We start from the raw sequence: 13,502 nt of genomic DNA, 5'->3' as shown, positions 1-13,502 counted from the left end.
GAGTTACTCCAGAGCAGCGTGGGTTTCTTCTGCCTGCAGCATCCCTGCTCAAGCCCAGAGCCCCAAGTCCTCATGGTCACGTCGCAATCAGAGGAAAGGACATGGTGTCCACTTCGTTTCTGCTCCGGTGACACTCCACCCCATACAGGCACAGAGAGACCGGGTAATTTTGGGACCACGATGAGGAAGGTGCTGCCTCGAATGTTCCCCAGAGCAAGATGCAAAAAGATTACTACTTGGTCCACAAAAATGTGGTGGCAGGAACGGCCTTATCAGCCCAGCAGCATGCTCTTGTGTAGTTAATCCCTATTTAAAGATGGGAATGGTTAAAGCATCCACCCCTGAAGATGGTAGGTCTCTGGGAGCTGGAAAATAGCACTTCAGGACTGTTGGAGCAATGGGACACATTTTACTACCTTGCTTACTTTTCTAAATGGCTGGTTTTATACCAAAGATGGATGAGCAGCATTTCCTCCCCACAGGGAGAGTGGGAAAGGATTCTCTTCCACAAAGCCCCCTTCCCACCCCAAGAAGCTTCCTAGAATTTTGTTTTCTGGGGGATTTCTACATCCCATAGAATTTCTGTGGAGGAAGCTGAGGAGATGCACCCCATAACCCTCCCCAGGGACACCCAGTCCCTTTCCCATATCAAAAGAACCCCAACCCCAGTCACAGCTAGACCATCACTCACTGGAGAATCAACAGCCACCTACAAAACCCCATGTTCTGGAGAGCACACATGGGTTGTGAGACCCCCACCCCAAAAACACCCAACCCACAAATGAAAAGCCAAAGCCTACCCACTATCAGGGTCAAATTCCCTCCAAATGGTGAAAGCAACACACATACAAGAAGCAGCTGCCAGGATGAATCACAGAAAGGAGGCAGAAGTCAGCATTAAGGTTTTGTTCTTTTTTTCTTTTTTTATTATAAAAAAAACTATTCGGAAGAAGTCCAAATGCAACAGAATATAACTGGCACCATCTAAGATACCCAAGTGTAAAATCCTGGAACGTTTGAACCCCCCAGCATGAGCTGGGAGGTGCCAGGGCTGGCCGGGAGGGATGGGTGGCCTCTCCCTTCTCCTAGCCCCCATCACAGCTGGATGGTGGGCAGCCCCAGAGCCAGGACACAACAGTGACATCAACGGTCTCTGTAAAACCATTTAGTTTTAGAAACTAAGAACATTATGAAAAAAAAATCACCTAAAACATTTTTTTTTTTTCTCCTTTATCAAAAGCCCTGCTTTAGTGACATGCTAGCCCTGCTGGAAAGGTAAAACACCACCCACAGCTCTGTCCAGAACGCAGTTAAGTTGACCGGTCAACTCCTAGCTCAGGACAGGTTCCTCCTGGTGATCTACACGCTCGTGAGCACGTCGCAGCTGCTCGAGTTACAGCAATACATGTTTCTGCAGGTTTCCCAGGTTTGGGAACCGCTTCCTGCAAACTCCACGCTGAAACAACTCTCATCTGAGTCTCCTCCATCAAGCCCTCCAAAGCTCACCCTCAGTCCCACCTGGAGGCCCTTCAACAGCATCCTCAGGAGCTCTGCCTGCTCTAGCCGGGTGAGTCATTGGAACGTCATCTCTTTTTTAAAAAAAAAAAAAACACTTTCATATTTTTTTTGTTGTTTTTATATTTAAATAGAAAAATACTACTTCACTCTGTGTTATGAGCCAGAGACCAGTTGACTTCTAGTGACAGAACCGAGAGTTCTCCTCAACGCTCCTACACTGAGCTCAATGCCAGAAGATTCCCAGAAACCTCAGAGTGGCTAGAGGGTGAAGTTCTCCCCACCACACCATACAGGCAGGAGCACGTGGGGCTCCATCGCATCTCCCGTCTTCCCTTCTCCGCAGAAGGGCGCCAACCTTAGAAAACCATTAGCCTGCAGAGAGCCAGCAGTGGGGCTCACACCCCCCCAAATCTGACTCTTGGGGGAGTCAGCTATAATTTTAAGCTTTCCACTCTCCTACTCACTTTTTGTGTGTGTAGTCTGTCCCTGGAAGCCACTGGATCCCATCAGATGTACACATGAATTAGACAAAAAAATAAAACAGTGGTTAAAAGTTCTCTAACCCCCTCTCCTTCTCTTGTCTTCTGAAGAGTCAATGACAAACAGACACTGATAAAACTAAATTTGCCCTCCTCCCCACCTCAAGACAACAAGAGTTACTGAGACACAAAATGTGTTATCTTGTACCCTTGGGATTACATCTAGAAGGGAAGTTTAGGGGTGCGGGAAGTGCGGGGGGAAGGCGGTGTTTGTGGGCGCAGTCTGCTTAGTTCTTGTACTCAAAAGGCTCGTCTCCAGTTTCGTTGAGGAGACACGTGCGGACGAGGGCCTCTGTCACAGCATAAGGATCACAGTTGGCGGAGGGCCGGCGGTCCTCGAAGTAGCCCTTCTTCTCATGGCCCACGTTCCTGGGGATGCGGATGCTGGCGCCGCGGTTGGCCACGCCAGCGGAGAACTCGTGGATGTTGGATGTCTCGTGGAAACCCGTCAGGCGCCTGGCATTGTCCAGCCCCCCTTTGGGGTCGTAGGCACGGATGTGGTACTGGTGACGCTTGCTCAGCTTCTCGATGGCCTCTTCAATGTGCCTGCAAAGGGAGCGAGGAAGAGGGGAAGGCACAGTCAGTGCCTGATGGACGGTACAAGCTGAGCCACTCTTGACTGTTGCATCCAAGCCACAGCAGGTTCATCGCTGTCCCCAAGACACTTCATCATGAAGCCTATGCCCTACACCCCATTTTTCTGACCATCTCAACACAGGGCTCCTCTCCTACTTTGGTTCTTGCGAAAGGATCCCCATAGCCTGAGAAGGTCCCTCAGGAGTGCTGCGTGTGGGACACCACCAGTCTGACCCATGGCCAAATCCCACAGACACATTGCCCTGAGGAACCTGGGGTTGGTTCATTATCTCAGGGCATCACTAAGATTAAGGCAAGAAAACGCAGCCGCCAGGAGGAATCCCTTCCTAGAGCTCCACTGCAACCCAGTGCTGTAAGGTCCCTGCCTGCACTCCGCACATCAGGCCCACAAGGGAACGAGCGTTTTAACGTTTCCAGGATCTTGTTTAAGAAAACACAGCGTTACCTTCCACGGCCTGGCCTACACAGAAGCAAATGGTCTTTCTCCTTCATCGTGGTTATTAAAAAAACAAACAAACAAACCAACCAACCAAAAACCCACAGGCTGGACAGCCTGTTAAGAATAGCTGCATCTTGGCCACCCATGCTTCCATCAACACTGATGGAGCTGTACTGCTGGCTGAATTTACCACCTAACACCAAGATGAGAGCATATCATTATACAAAATACCAAAAAAAAGAAAAAATCCAGAAGAAAGGCTCAAACATAACGCCAAGCACCAGAGTGACATCTCCCACGGGGGCAAAAGCTCTGCAAAAAGCTCACGGCTACCAAGTCCAGCCCGCTGCCTAGCAAAAGGATGCTATAAGCCCATCTAAAAAAAAAAAAAAAAAACTTACTTGAGACCTCCATCTTCCCTCATGTTCTTGGTACTGAAGTTGGTGTGACAGCCAGCACCGTTCCAGTTCCCAGGGATGGGTTTGGGATCAAAGGACACAATGACACCGAAGTCTTCACACACCCGATGGAGGATGAAGCGTGCAATCCAGAGGTGATCGCCCATCTCAATCCCTTCGCATGGTCCCACCTGGAACTCCCACTACAAGAAGGAGGAGACGCTGGCTCAGTGGTGCAGAGACACTCGCAGTGAGACACTTCCCACGCATTTATGCTCTGATTGTTGATAAAACTACATGGCTCAGAGCCAAAAAGCTCCCCCTGCCTGGGATTTTTCTGTACCATCTCATTCCACAAGGCACCTAAAACAATTTACCTGGGCTGGCATCACTTCTGCATTGGTTCCTCCAATTTTCACACCAGCATAAAGGCACGCTCGGTAATGGGCCTCCACAATGTCTCTGCCATAGGCTTTGTCTGCCCCTACGCCGCAGTAGTACGGACCTGCAACAGCACAGGCAAACAGCAAGGGGAACATGAGTTTCCAGAAAGCAAAAAAAGGCTCAAACTCAGTGAAGACAGAACACAAAGAAGGAAGAACTCTCCAAAGGCATGTGATGTGTGGAAAAAGCCCCAAAATCCATTTTGCACGGAAGCATTAGCAAAGCAGATGGACAGCAAGTTCCTCTGATAGTCTGGGCTTGCAATCTGTCACGCTGGGCAAGAGTTAAGTCACCTGCAGACTAATAAACCAAGCAGCAAATTTGGGTGCGGCCAATCACCATCTTAACCTTTCTGTAACGACCTTAATTTCATGGGATAGTTTTTGCTAATATCCTGCTTGCTACTGTCCACCTTCAGTTCTAGGAAGACCTCGAATCTTTCGGCTCGCCTGAAGCACTTAAGATTACAGTTCAAACGCTCCTGAGTTGGTCCAGTGCAGACTCCCAAAAGATTACCTTGGGGTCCAGGGAAGCCGTTGGAAGGCCAGCCAAATGGATGTCCGTCCGTCCCCAGAAGAGTGTACTCTTGCTCCATCCCAAACCAAGGGTGCTGGTTGGACACCATATCCATAATCCGCCTGCAGGTGTGTCGGAGATTTGTCTCTAGAACAGAAAAGCAACATGAGACTTTTTAGCATCTCCACCTCCCATTCCCCATTTCCACTTTATTTACAGTTTGAGTCCCAGCAGCATTGGTGAAGAATGCCAGGACCAGCCCCTTCTTCCCCACCAGCACTTTGTTTGCCTTTTACTTTTGGGGCAGGGATTATTTTTTGTGTCATCCATGATGCTAAGGGTATGAACAGCATTCGGATAGGTCTCCCTTTCCCTTCCCCAGAAACACCACCTCCGCCAGGAGAAGGTCCATTCACCTGCAGACTGGCGGTTGTATTTGAAGACCTCGCAGAGAACTAGTTTATTGGGATCCTTGCGAAAAGGGTCCCGAAACATGGCAGCAGGTCGCAGGTACATGTCGCTGTTGGAGCCTTCGGCCTGGAAGGTGCTGGAGCCGTCAAAATTCCACTCAGGGAGATCTGGAGTGGAGAGAGGAACAAGCTACAGTGACCCAGGGTCCCTGGTCCGCAGGAAAATGGGCTCCCTGCCACCCTCCAGCATTACAGAGGTGAAGATGCTTATAGAGAACAGGCCTGCAATAGGTTTGATCCCAGCTCAGCTGATTTTGTTCCAAATGGGGGAAGCAAAAAAGACAACAACAACAAAAAGCCCAACCACCACAAGAAACCAAAACAACCACCACCAAAACAAGCAAAAAACAGGGGAGTGCAACTCCCCAGCCACCCTGGGAAACACAAGGAGCTGGGCTGCTGGCCAAACTCAAGTAAGCCGAGCAGCACCGAGGATGTTTCCCACGTCGCAACAACCACGGGGATGAGCAGAGCACCCGGTCTCCCTGCAGAGGTGGCGGGGCAAGCTGGGAGAGGGCAGCGCACGGAACACCTTCAAGCTGTAGGAACAAGGGGAGCCACAAAATACCCTTATCCACATTGCATGGCCTGGAGAAGGTGGGAAAGTAAATCACGTATAGGTGGAGTCTCATAAGGAGGAGGAATATGGCTGGCATGGCCCCCTCGCCCACCCCTCCTGGCTGTGCGCTGCCCTCAAGGCACAGCGGGAGCAGGGAGAACTCCACCCGGGCAATGTTATCTCCTCCATATCCTGGGGGAGGAGTGGGAGGATGGGAAGCACAAAGATTTCAAAGGAGCTGTGCCAACCACTCCCTTAGAGGGGAAAAGGGGAAAGGAAAGGGGAAAAAAAAAAAAAAAGGAAAAAAAAGAAGAAAAAAAAGAGAATTCTGCTCAGTCACACACAGTATTTTCATTTCATAACTGTCTCCAGCCAGCACCATGGCAACCTGGGGAAAATCCTAATGCTATTATTGTGTAAGCTGGGACTGTTTGTTCTGAGGGACACAAGCTCTTAATTACACCGGATAGCTCCATTCTTTCCCCTCTACTTTCTTCTGCCAAACTACTTCCGGCCAAAAGGAGTACTTGAGAGTCAATGGGCCACCGAGCCCCTGCCAACAGCCCCCAGCCCCCTCTGCAGTGGGGCCGGTGCCAGGGACCAGCTCCCAGCCCCGGGCATCTCACCGAAACTCCACATCTGGAGAACTGGAAACATTCCCCTGGGGTATCTGGGGCAGGAGGTAACTGCAAGGGGGGGATGGAGCAACATCTCCCCTAAATACCATCCTTCTGCCATGAAAAGAGAGAAATGGCATCCTGTCTCCGGAGCAGCCAAACACAGATGTTTTCTCCACCCAGCAAGGGGCTGCAAATCCTGCACCTGCCCTCTCACCTTCCAGGCTCTTGGGCTCATGGTCCAGCGTGCGGGTTTTGCAACGGAGGTGCTCTCCCGTCCCATCGATCCAGATGTACATGGCTTGGACCTTCTCCCCCTGCGGCAGCTTCATGTACATGTGCTTGATGGCTTTGCTCAGGTGGGAGCTCGCCGAGGTGGCCATGGCTGCAGACCGGACGAGGGGGTTCCTGCAGGGAGGATACAAAAAACCAACCCCAACCGTGAGCCCTTCCCTGCGCTCCCAGATTTTTCATTCCCCAGCCAGGGAGGAGCACGGGACAGCTTGGCCACAGGGCTGGCCGCCGTCCCCAGCAGTCCCATGCCGTTCTGCAGGCAGAAAACACAGCAGCTCAGGCAGACGCAAGCAGCTAGGAAAGCCCTGCTCCAGACGCGATGCCTTCAAAGTATCCCGTTAATACCCAAACTCCTGCCCGTGTCCTGTCAATAACCTAGGTCACATCCACCAAGTGACAGCCTTCAAAAGTTCTCCTCAGCCCTCTGAACTTTTCACCTCCACGCTCACCACCGCTCTGGAGCAATAACGCACAAGGAAAGCTTAGCTGGGGCTTTCTTAATATACTTGCTTCAGCAAGGAGTGCTTGCCAGCCCCAGCTGCCTTCTCAGATCAGCTGAGGTTATATACAGGCCTTGCCTAGGGCAGGAGCCAGCAGAAAGCGACAGGCAGCGCAACCAAGCCCTGGGTGACCCTGGCAGCAGGCTCCGGGCAGCGATGGGGAGGCCAGAGGGGCTCCGGTCCCAGGCGGTGAGACCTGCAGCATCCCCACCAAGCCCAGCACTGCCCGGAGCTGGGCTCCCAGGGACAGCCAGCCCACGTGTGCCAGGACCCACGCGTGTTCGCGGGAGCTCAGAAACGCAAATTATTTGAAAAAGTGAAGTGACTTGGAAAGCCCGTCCAACACCCTGCCCCTCTGCAGGGAGGCTCGGGCTGCCCGGACCATCCCCCCCCCCAGCCCAGCCTGCTATGGCGGGGCTCCTCGGCGCTGGCCGGGGGGCTCCGCTCGCCCCGGGGGACTCCCCACCGGCCCCGCTCTACTGCCAGAAGCGTCACCCACGCGTGAATCTCCTGGCAGGGAGGAAGGCATCCGTATTTACTTAAGCAAGCAGAAACTACTAAAGAGCCTTGCAAAGGAAAAAAAAAAACCAAAACCAAAAACCGCGAAGACCATCTGTTTTCAAGAGAAAACTCGAGCTGCTCTCCCCCCCCACCCCCAAAAAAAAAAAAAAAAAAAGAAAAAAAAGCTAAAAAGCGAAGCAGGAATTTTCCCCTAGAAGGTCTGTCCGCCGGCTGCCAAACAGCCTCCGGGGAGCCCCAGTCCCGGCACAAGGCGGAGCTGCCCCCGCCCCGAGGGGCTGCGGCGGGGAAGACACCGGTGGGGGCCGGGCACCCCCCTCCCCGCGGGGCCGTTACCTGGTCTCGGCGGCGGCTGCGGGCACGGAACTCCCACGCTCGGCTCCCGGGGCCGCGCCCGCCGCCGCTTTATGGCGCCGCAGCGCCGGCCCCGCCGCACTGATTGGGCAGCGGCGGCGGCCGGGCCGGGGGCAGGACGGGGCCGGGGGCAGGACGGGGGGGGGACCGGGGGGCCGCCACCCCGCCTCCTCCTGCTCCGGCGGCAGCACCGCGGCCGGGCTGCCCCAGCCCCCGTCCCCGGGAAGAGAGGGAGGGACACCCCCCCGCCCCTCGCCGAGGGGGGGGGGCAGAAAGTAGAGGGGGCTGGGGGGTCCTTTTTGCAATCCTCCCGGCCCGAAAAAATAACCCCTCGTCTCGCATAGTTCTGTGAAAGCGGCGGCGGGAGCAGATCCAGGGCTTTCCGCGGCGTTTACATTAGCGGCCGCCTTTGCATAACTCACAGGGATGGAAATCAGCCGCCCTGGGTAAACAGGGCACCGGGGAACGAGAGGGAGGAACTGGAGCCCCCCCCAAGCCCTGGGCCCAGGCTCGGGCAGTGCCTGCTCAATGCCCGGCTTTGCCCCTTGCAGCAGGTAACAGGCTCCAGCACCTGGATTTGCAGCCAAGACCCTCGCTCCAGGGCACAGGATCATGTGAAGGACGAGAAATCCCCCAGCCCCACCATGGGTGCGGGAACACCCGCTTCAGAGGCACCCGGGTGACAAGGGGCACCCAACAAACTGCAGGCACTGCTCAGTATTTCTCCACCCCCACAGCTCGCTCGCTGTCCCATCCCCGCTCCTGCTCAGCCCTCCGCACGTCCCAGCCCGGACCCAAGGCGCAGGAGAGCGATGCCAGCACTACCAGAAGGAGCTGCCGCTGTGTGCACACGCCTGCACGCACACACGGGTACCAGGCCAAACACACGCTACCCACACGCCTGCTTTGGAGTGACAGGATATTGGGTTGCCCCATGTCAGCCCCAAGGGGGGGTGGCACCAAAATTGCTATCCCTCCAGAAGCTGGATGCTCCGGACCATCACGGCCACCCTACTGAAGATACAGCCTCTCTACAGCCAAAGTCTGGGGGAAAAGTGGCCAGGGAGAGCTGGATCCTCAGCCAGGAGGAGGTGGAAGTGCTAGCTAAGGCCTCACCTTGATTTATTGCCCATCTCAAGAGCCAGTCCCCACCCTCCCTTCGAGGACAACCCAGCTCATTCTTTACCAGCACCTTGCAGCAGCCACAAGTGTGCGTTCATCCCCCGAGGCTATCCAGGAAAAGGTGAAATTCAGGTGCTTTTCACCTCCTTGAATTGTTTGGGCAAGGCAAAGTCACCAAGTGTTACAACAGAAACTGCTTTCCCCCACTCCCCCAGTTCCTGCACCTCCTACGTATAGAGCAAAGGTTTCAGCGCAGAAACAAATACTGTGTTTTACCCACAGAAATTAGCTCAGGATCTCATATTCAGACCAAGTTCAGTTGTGGTCACCTGAATCTTGGCACAGCTGAAGCAAAAGGAGGCAGGAGGTGATGCTGAGACCCCGTCGAGCCAGGAGAGACCCAAAATAGCTCCCATAAAGGGGAGCTGTCGTGCCACAGGCAACGTAAAGCCATGCCCAACCCTTTTCCCTAGGTTTGCTGAGAGGGTTTGTTTAATCGGGACACTGACAGCTCCGATAGCTCCAAATTCTTGGAAATGCGCTTGCTACCTGCAAATTTCCCAGAAACTTTGGCCACCTGAGGTGGCTGCAAACAAGCCCAGGGTGTTTACGGGTGGAAGTCCCTGCGGCGTGGGGTGACTCTCGTGCCATCGAGCAGCTCCTCTTTTCACCCGCTGAGCTCCAAGCCACCCCGAAGGGAAGCGGAGAGGGAGCAAAGGCAGCTTGCGACGTAAACATCTCCTCTCCATCCGATGAATGCACGCCGGCTAGCAAACCCCTGCCTGGGAGACACCTCCAGCGTGGGCAAGGGTTTCATGGCTGGGGTGGGAGGATGTCGCTCCCTGCCCCGGGTGGGGTGGTGGCACTCCACACCCGTGCCCTCTCCCTGCACAACATGTTTACGAGCCAGCGGAGAAGCGCCGGGCGCTGCAGCTGCGGGGCCAGCGCCCTCTCCCGGGGAGCCGGCGGTGGGAGAAACGGCCCCTTGCCGGGCGTAAGGCGGCTTGTTTACCGCCTGTTTACCTTCCCCTTCTCCCCTTGCAGCCTGCCGGGTTTCTTGGGGTTTTTTTGTTTCGGGGTTGTTTGGGTTTTTTTCCTCTTTTCTTTTGGGAAACACTGCTGAGCCTGTGCCTTCGCCCAGCTGCGTGCTCCAGTGACCCTTATTGTCACCAGCGTTCAACGAGACAAAACCCTCATCAGGGAAGCTGGGGAAGGCAGGATGCCAACAGGTGACACCTCCCAGGAGTGGATTTAAATCAGCCTTCAAAGGGCCCCGCTCTAAATGCGCAGCCAGCCTGCCAGAGACAACGCACCGCTCCAGGGGCGAGTCCCAACTGGCACATGTTTTTCTTTCTTCCTCCTATTAATTCGTGGGAACACCTTTATTCGCCTGCCCCGGCACTTCCCTCCGGCAGCGGTTTATATCCTGCCAGAATTGCCAGGGTTGGAAAGCGCCTGGTGAGCTGGGAGGGTTGGTCAGGGCTGGACTCTGAAGCCTTCTGCCTCCAAGGCAGCAATGCAAACCCGGCAGGGACAGCAGAAAGCAACGTCCTCGGTCTCTCTGCGAGAGGTCTGGGGACCAGGACGGTCGAGTCTCTCACGGTTAGCATGAGATGTCCCCTCTTATATGTGCTCATCGCAATACCACCTTGGCACCTCTTTGTCCAACCCCAGCCCCGCGGGAGCCAGCAGTGAGGGGCTATGGCTTCCGTCCCCACCATGCCTTGCTGGGGCTGCTGTGACCCATCCCTGTCCACGTGTGCCACCCATCTCTCCTCATGTCCCCCTCTAGCTGCCCCAGGCAATCTTCTCTCTGTGCAGAGGTCTTGCGCCCCAGCCTGGCTGCAGGGACCTCCTGAAAGTGCAGCCACATAAATTTGGGAATGCCTTAAAATGCAGAAGTGTCACACCACGGGGAGGAGGGGAAAGAGGGGACAATTCAAGGGTTAAAAAGGCAGGATGTGAAACTTCCCTGCAGCTCAGGCCCTGGGGCAGGTGGCCACTGGCTTTGCTCCTGCAGTGCTGGATGGTTTCCCAGCACCTTGGGGCCATCTCAAAGAGTGGCCCCTCACTGCAGACCCTGCAGCTGGAGAGCTGGCCACCCACGGGATCTCAGCCCCAACAGACAGCAGACCTGGTCCACTAAGCCCAGATACCCATTTGCCTTTCATCAGCACTAAAAAAAAAAAAAAAAAAAAAAAATTCTTAAATAGAAATCAATGATTTCTTTTTTAAACAGAGCTATCACACAGAGAGGAGGAATGGTCCATTTTGTTGTGACCGTTAGATCCTAGGAGGAGGCCTGACGCACCCAAAATGCCCCAGCCTCTAGCAATGGCACAGCTGGGAGGGAGGAAGGATGAGCATAGAATCACAGAATATTTTGTATTGTAAGGGACCTTTAAAGGTCACCTAGTCCAAGCCGCCTGCAATGAGCAGGGACATCTTCAGCATCTCTCCTCTTCCTGTGCCCAACAGCTAAGACGTTCCCAAATTCAGATACACCATTTCCAGACACATCTAGGACAGTGCTTTGGGCTGCGAGGTCCCGCATAGATAACTGAAGCACACCCAAGCGAGACCAGGCATGGGCTGGATGTCCTGATGGTGCATCGCCTCCATCTCTGCCCACCGCTGGGCACAGCTGCCTCTGCTTGGACCCACCACGGCTTGCCCACCGCCACTGGGACCTGGAAGGGCTCACGGGGATGGAGGAACTGGAGATGCAGCCCCTTTCACCCATCATTAGCAAGGGCTAGAAAAATGAACCTAATGCCTTAGTGGGATGAGCAAGTGCTTAATTAACAAGTTGCCCCGATAAGACTCAAACAGCAGTCATGGACTGAGGACAGGGAGCTTGCCGTAGGGTGGGGGAAACATCGATGCCGGGGGACTGACCTTGTGCAAGCAGCGGTGGCTGACCGGTCTCCCCTGGAGCGCTGCGGGAGGCTGACGAAACCCCCCAAGGCAGGGAGGCGGTAGCTGCTCCCCCGATAAGTGAGCAAACATTGCACGCTCCGCAGCAGGCCCATGCTGCCTTTGAAGATGCTGCCAGGGTCAAGGGTAGCCGAGGGCTAGTGACCAGAGGGCTTTCGGAGGCAGAGCAGATTTACCTGGGCTGCACAGAAGGGCAATTTAGGAAAGCAAATTAATAAAATAAAATAAAAAAACAACAAACACGCAGAGGCACACGCAAAGAAAAAAGCTCCCTTCGCACGCAGCTCAGCTGCAATACCCACCCGTGACGCATTTAGGGGAAGAGGGGCCTTGGGAACACAGCAGCCAGAAAAGCCTTGTGCAACCCCCCCGCAGTCACTTGCACCTCCCTCTCCACCCCTTCCTCAGCCGCCTCGGTGCCAGTCGCCGTGCCCCATGCCCACCTCGCCACCCCTCGCAGGAAACCGTAGCGTTGCTTTGTCCCCCAGCAGCCCCCTACCCCAGCTCCCCCCCCCGGGGAGGGCTCTTTGCAGAGGGGGCATTGCCGCTGCCAGCTCGGGGCCGGTCGGGCAGCAGCCCTGGCAGGCAGCACCTACCTCCCGCCGGCTCTGCCCCGCACGCGTGCAGGCCTTGCGCAGAGGCCAAGCGTCTTCAGCGAGTGGGGGCCGCCGCCGACAAGCACGTGCTCGCCTTCAAAAGCGACCAGGGGAAGCTGGAAGATGAGAACGTCAGGGGCAGGAGGGATTTGAGACCTAGAAATTGCTTGGCTCGGTTTGCTCTGTACAAGGGTGGAGAATATCCCAGGGAACGCTCAGCGCATGCCTTTCCCTGCAGTTGGAAATTGGTCACAGTGTGCATTGGCAGGGTTGGGTTTTGTTGTTTGGTTTTGATTTTTGGTTGGGTTTGGGGGGTTTTTTTTGTGTCTCTTTTATTAGCGCTGCTCATGCTGCTAAACGCACTCCCAGCTAGGTCAGGGCCGTGTTAGCTGTGGTTGGCAGATTAATTTCAGCCTAATACACTTTGCAGCTCCGTAAGCTAGAGTGCAGAAATCCTCAAAGCGCTGCCCAAGCGGATTCAACAGTAGGATCCGGGCCTGACATTGTAAATTATAAAAGGTAACTAGCAGAAGTGCCGTTTCCCGCGTCCCTTCCCTATGGCTGAATTAGGTCCCTGTCCTGCTGCACCACGTGCTTAACCTGGACTGGTGAAGTCAACAGACCCAGCAACACGTATAAGGTTACACGAGCGATTTCACGTGAGCTGGAGAAGAGGCAAGCAAACGTAGAGCTTTTTTTTTGCGGGGGCTCTCAGGTGTAATGGGTCAGGGCCCAGCTTTCACCATAAATCCCAGGCAAGGAAACTACAGACAGATGGCAATAGGCTCAAAAATACTTCTGATTAATGTTAGGAAATACCAGAGATGTCCTTGCTCAGGAAACAAGTGTTACGCATCCATGAGACCGAGCATGAAAATCACATTAAAAAAATAAAATCCTAATATATTCAAGAAAAAAAATGAATATTTAAAGCTGAACTGCCATACCTGAGACCTCAGACAATTCCAGTTGTAAGGTGCTATGGGCCCAAAAGGATCAAACCCACTGCTGACAGTCTTTGAGATGCCCTAAACTATTTATATGAGAACAAGCTGGTGCTGCATGGGAGTAAAAAAAAAACCC

General features: G+C 54.3%; 1 protein-coding gene across 2 annotated transcripts; it reads right to left on the bottom strand.

The window, feature by feature from the left end:
- Nucleotides 1-897: 897 nt before the first annotated feature.
- On the bottom strand, nt 898-11,805 carry GLUL (glutamate-ammonia ligase). 2 transcript variants are annotated; one of them, XM_075760355.1, is made up of 7 exons: nt 11,785-11,805; nt 6,315-6,505; nt 4,868-5,029; nt 4,452-4,598; nt 3,869-3,996; nt 3,495-3,694; nt 898-2,603 (listed from the first exon to the last, which is right to left on the bottom strand). In XM_075760355.1, the coding sequence occupies exons 2-7, from the start codon at nt 6,478-6,480 to the stop codon at nt 2,285-2,287; spliced, it is 1,122 nt and encodes a 373-aa protein (XP_075616470.1). In that variant the 5' UTR covers nt 6,481-6,505; nt 11,785-11,805; the 3' UTR covers nt 898-2,284. The 2 variants fall into 2 exon arrangements, with proteins under 2 accessions (XP_075616470.1, XP_075616471.1); XM_075760356.1 differs by lacking the exon at nt 11,785-11,805 and adding an exon at nt 7,747-7,875.
- Between the last annotated feature and the right edge of the window lie 1,697 nt (nt 11,806-13,502).

This window comes from Balearica regulorum, chromosome 8, assembly GCF_011004875.1.
Source record: "Balearica regulorum gibbericeps isolate bBalReg1 chromosome 8, bBalReg1.pri, whole genome shotgun sequence".
Lineage (NCBI taxonomy): Eukaryota > Metazoa > Chordata > Aves > Gruiformes > Gruidae > Balearica > Balearica regulorum.
The sequence above is the reverse complement of the archived record's forward strand: the minus strand, read 5'-3'. Positions and strand labels throughout refer to the sequence as shown.

What these genes read in the sequence shown, in the direction of transcription:
- GLUL (XM_075760355.1), bottom strand. Translation starts at nt 6,480, where the DNA reads ATGGCCACCTCGGCGAGCTCCCACCTGAGCAAAGCCATCAAGCACATG. An exon ending in CGGCTTCCCTGGACCCCAAG is followed by an intron (nt 3,997 to 4,451) that starts GTAATCTTTTGG and finishes GTGCTGTTGCAG; the next exon opens with GTCCGTACTACTGCGGCGTA. An exon ending in AGGGAAGATGGAGGTCTCAA is followed by an intron (nt 2,604 to 3,494) that starts GTAAGTTTTTTT and finishes CTCCCTTTGCAG; the next exon opens with GCACATTGAAGAGGCCATCG.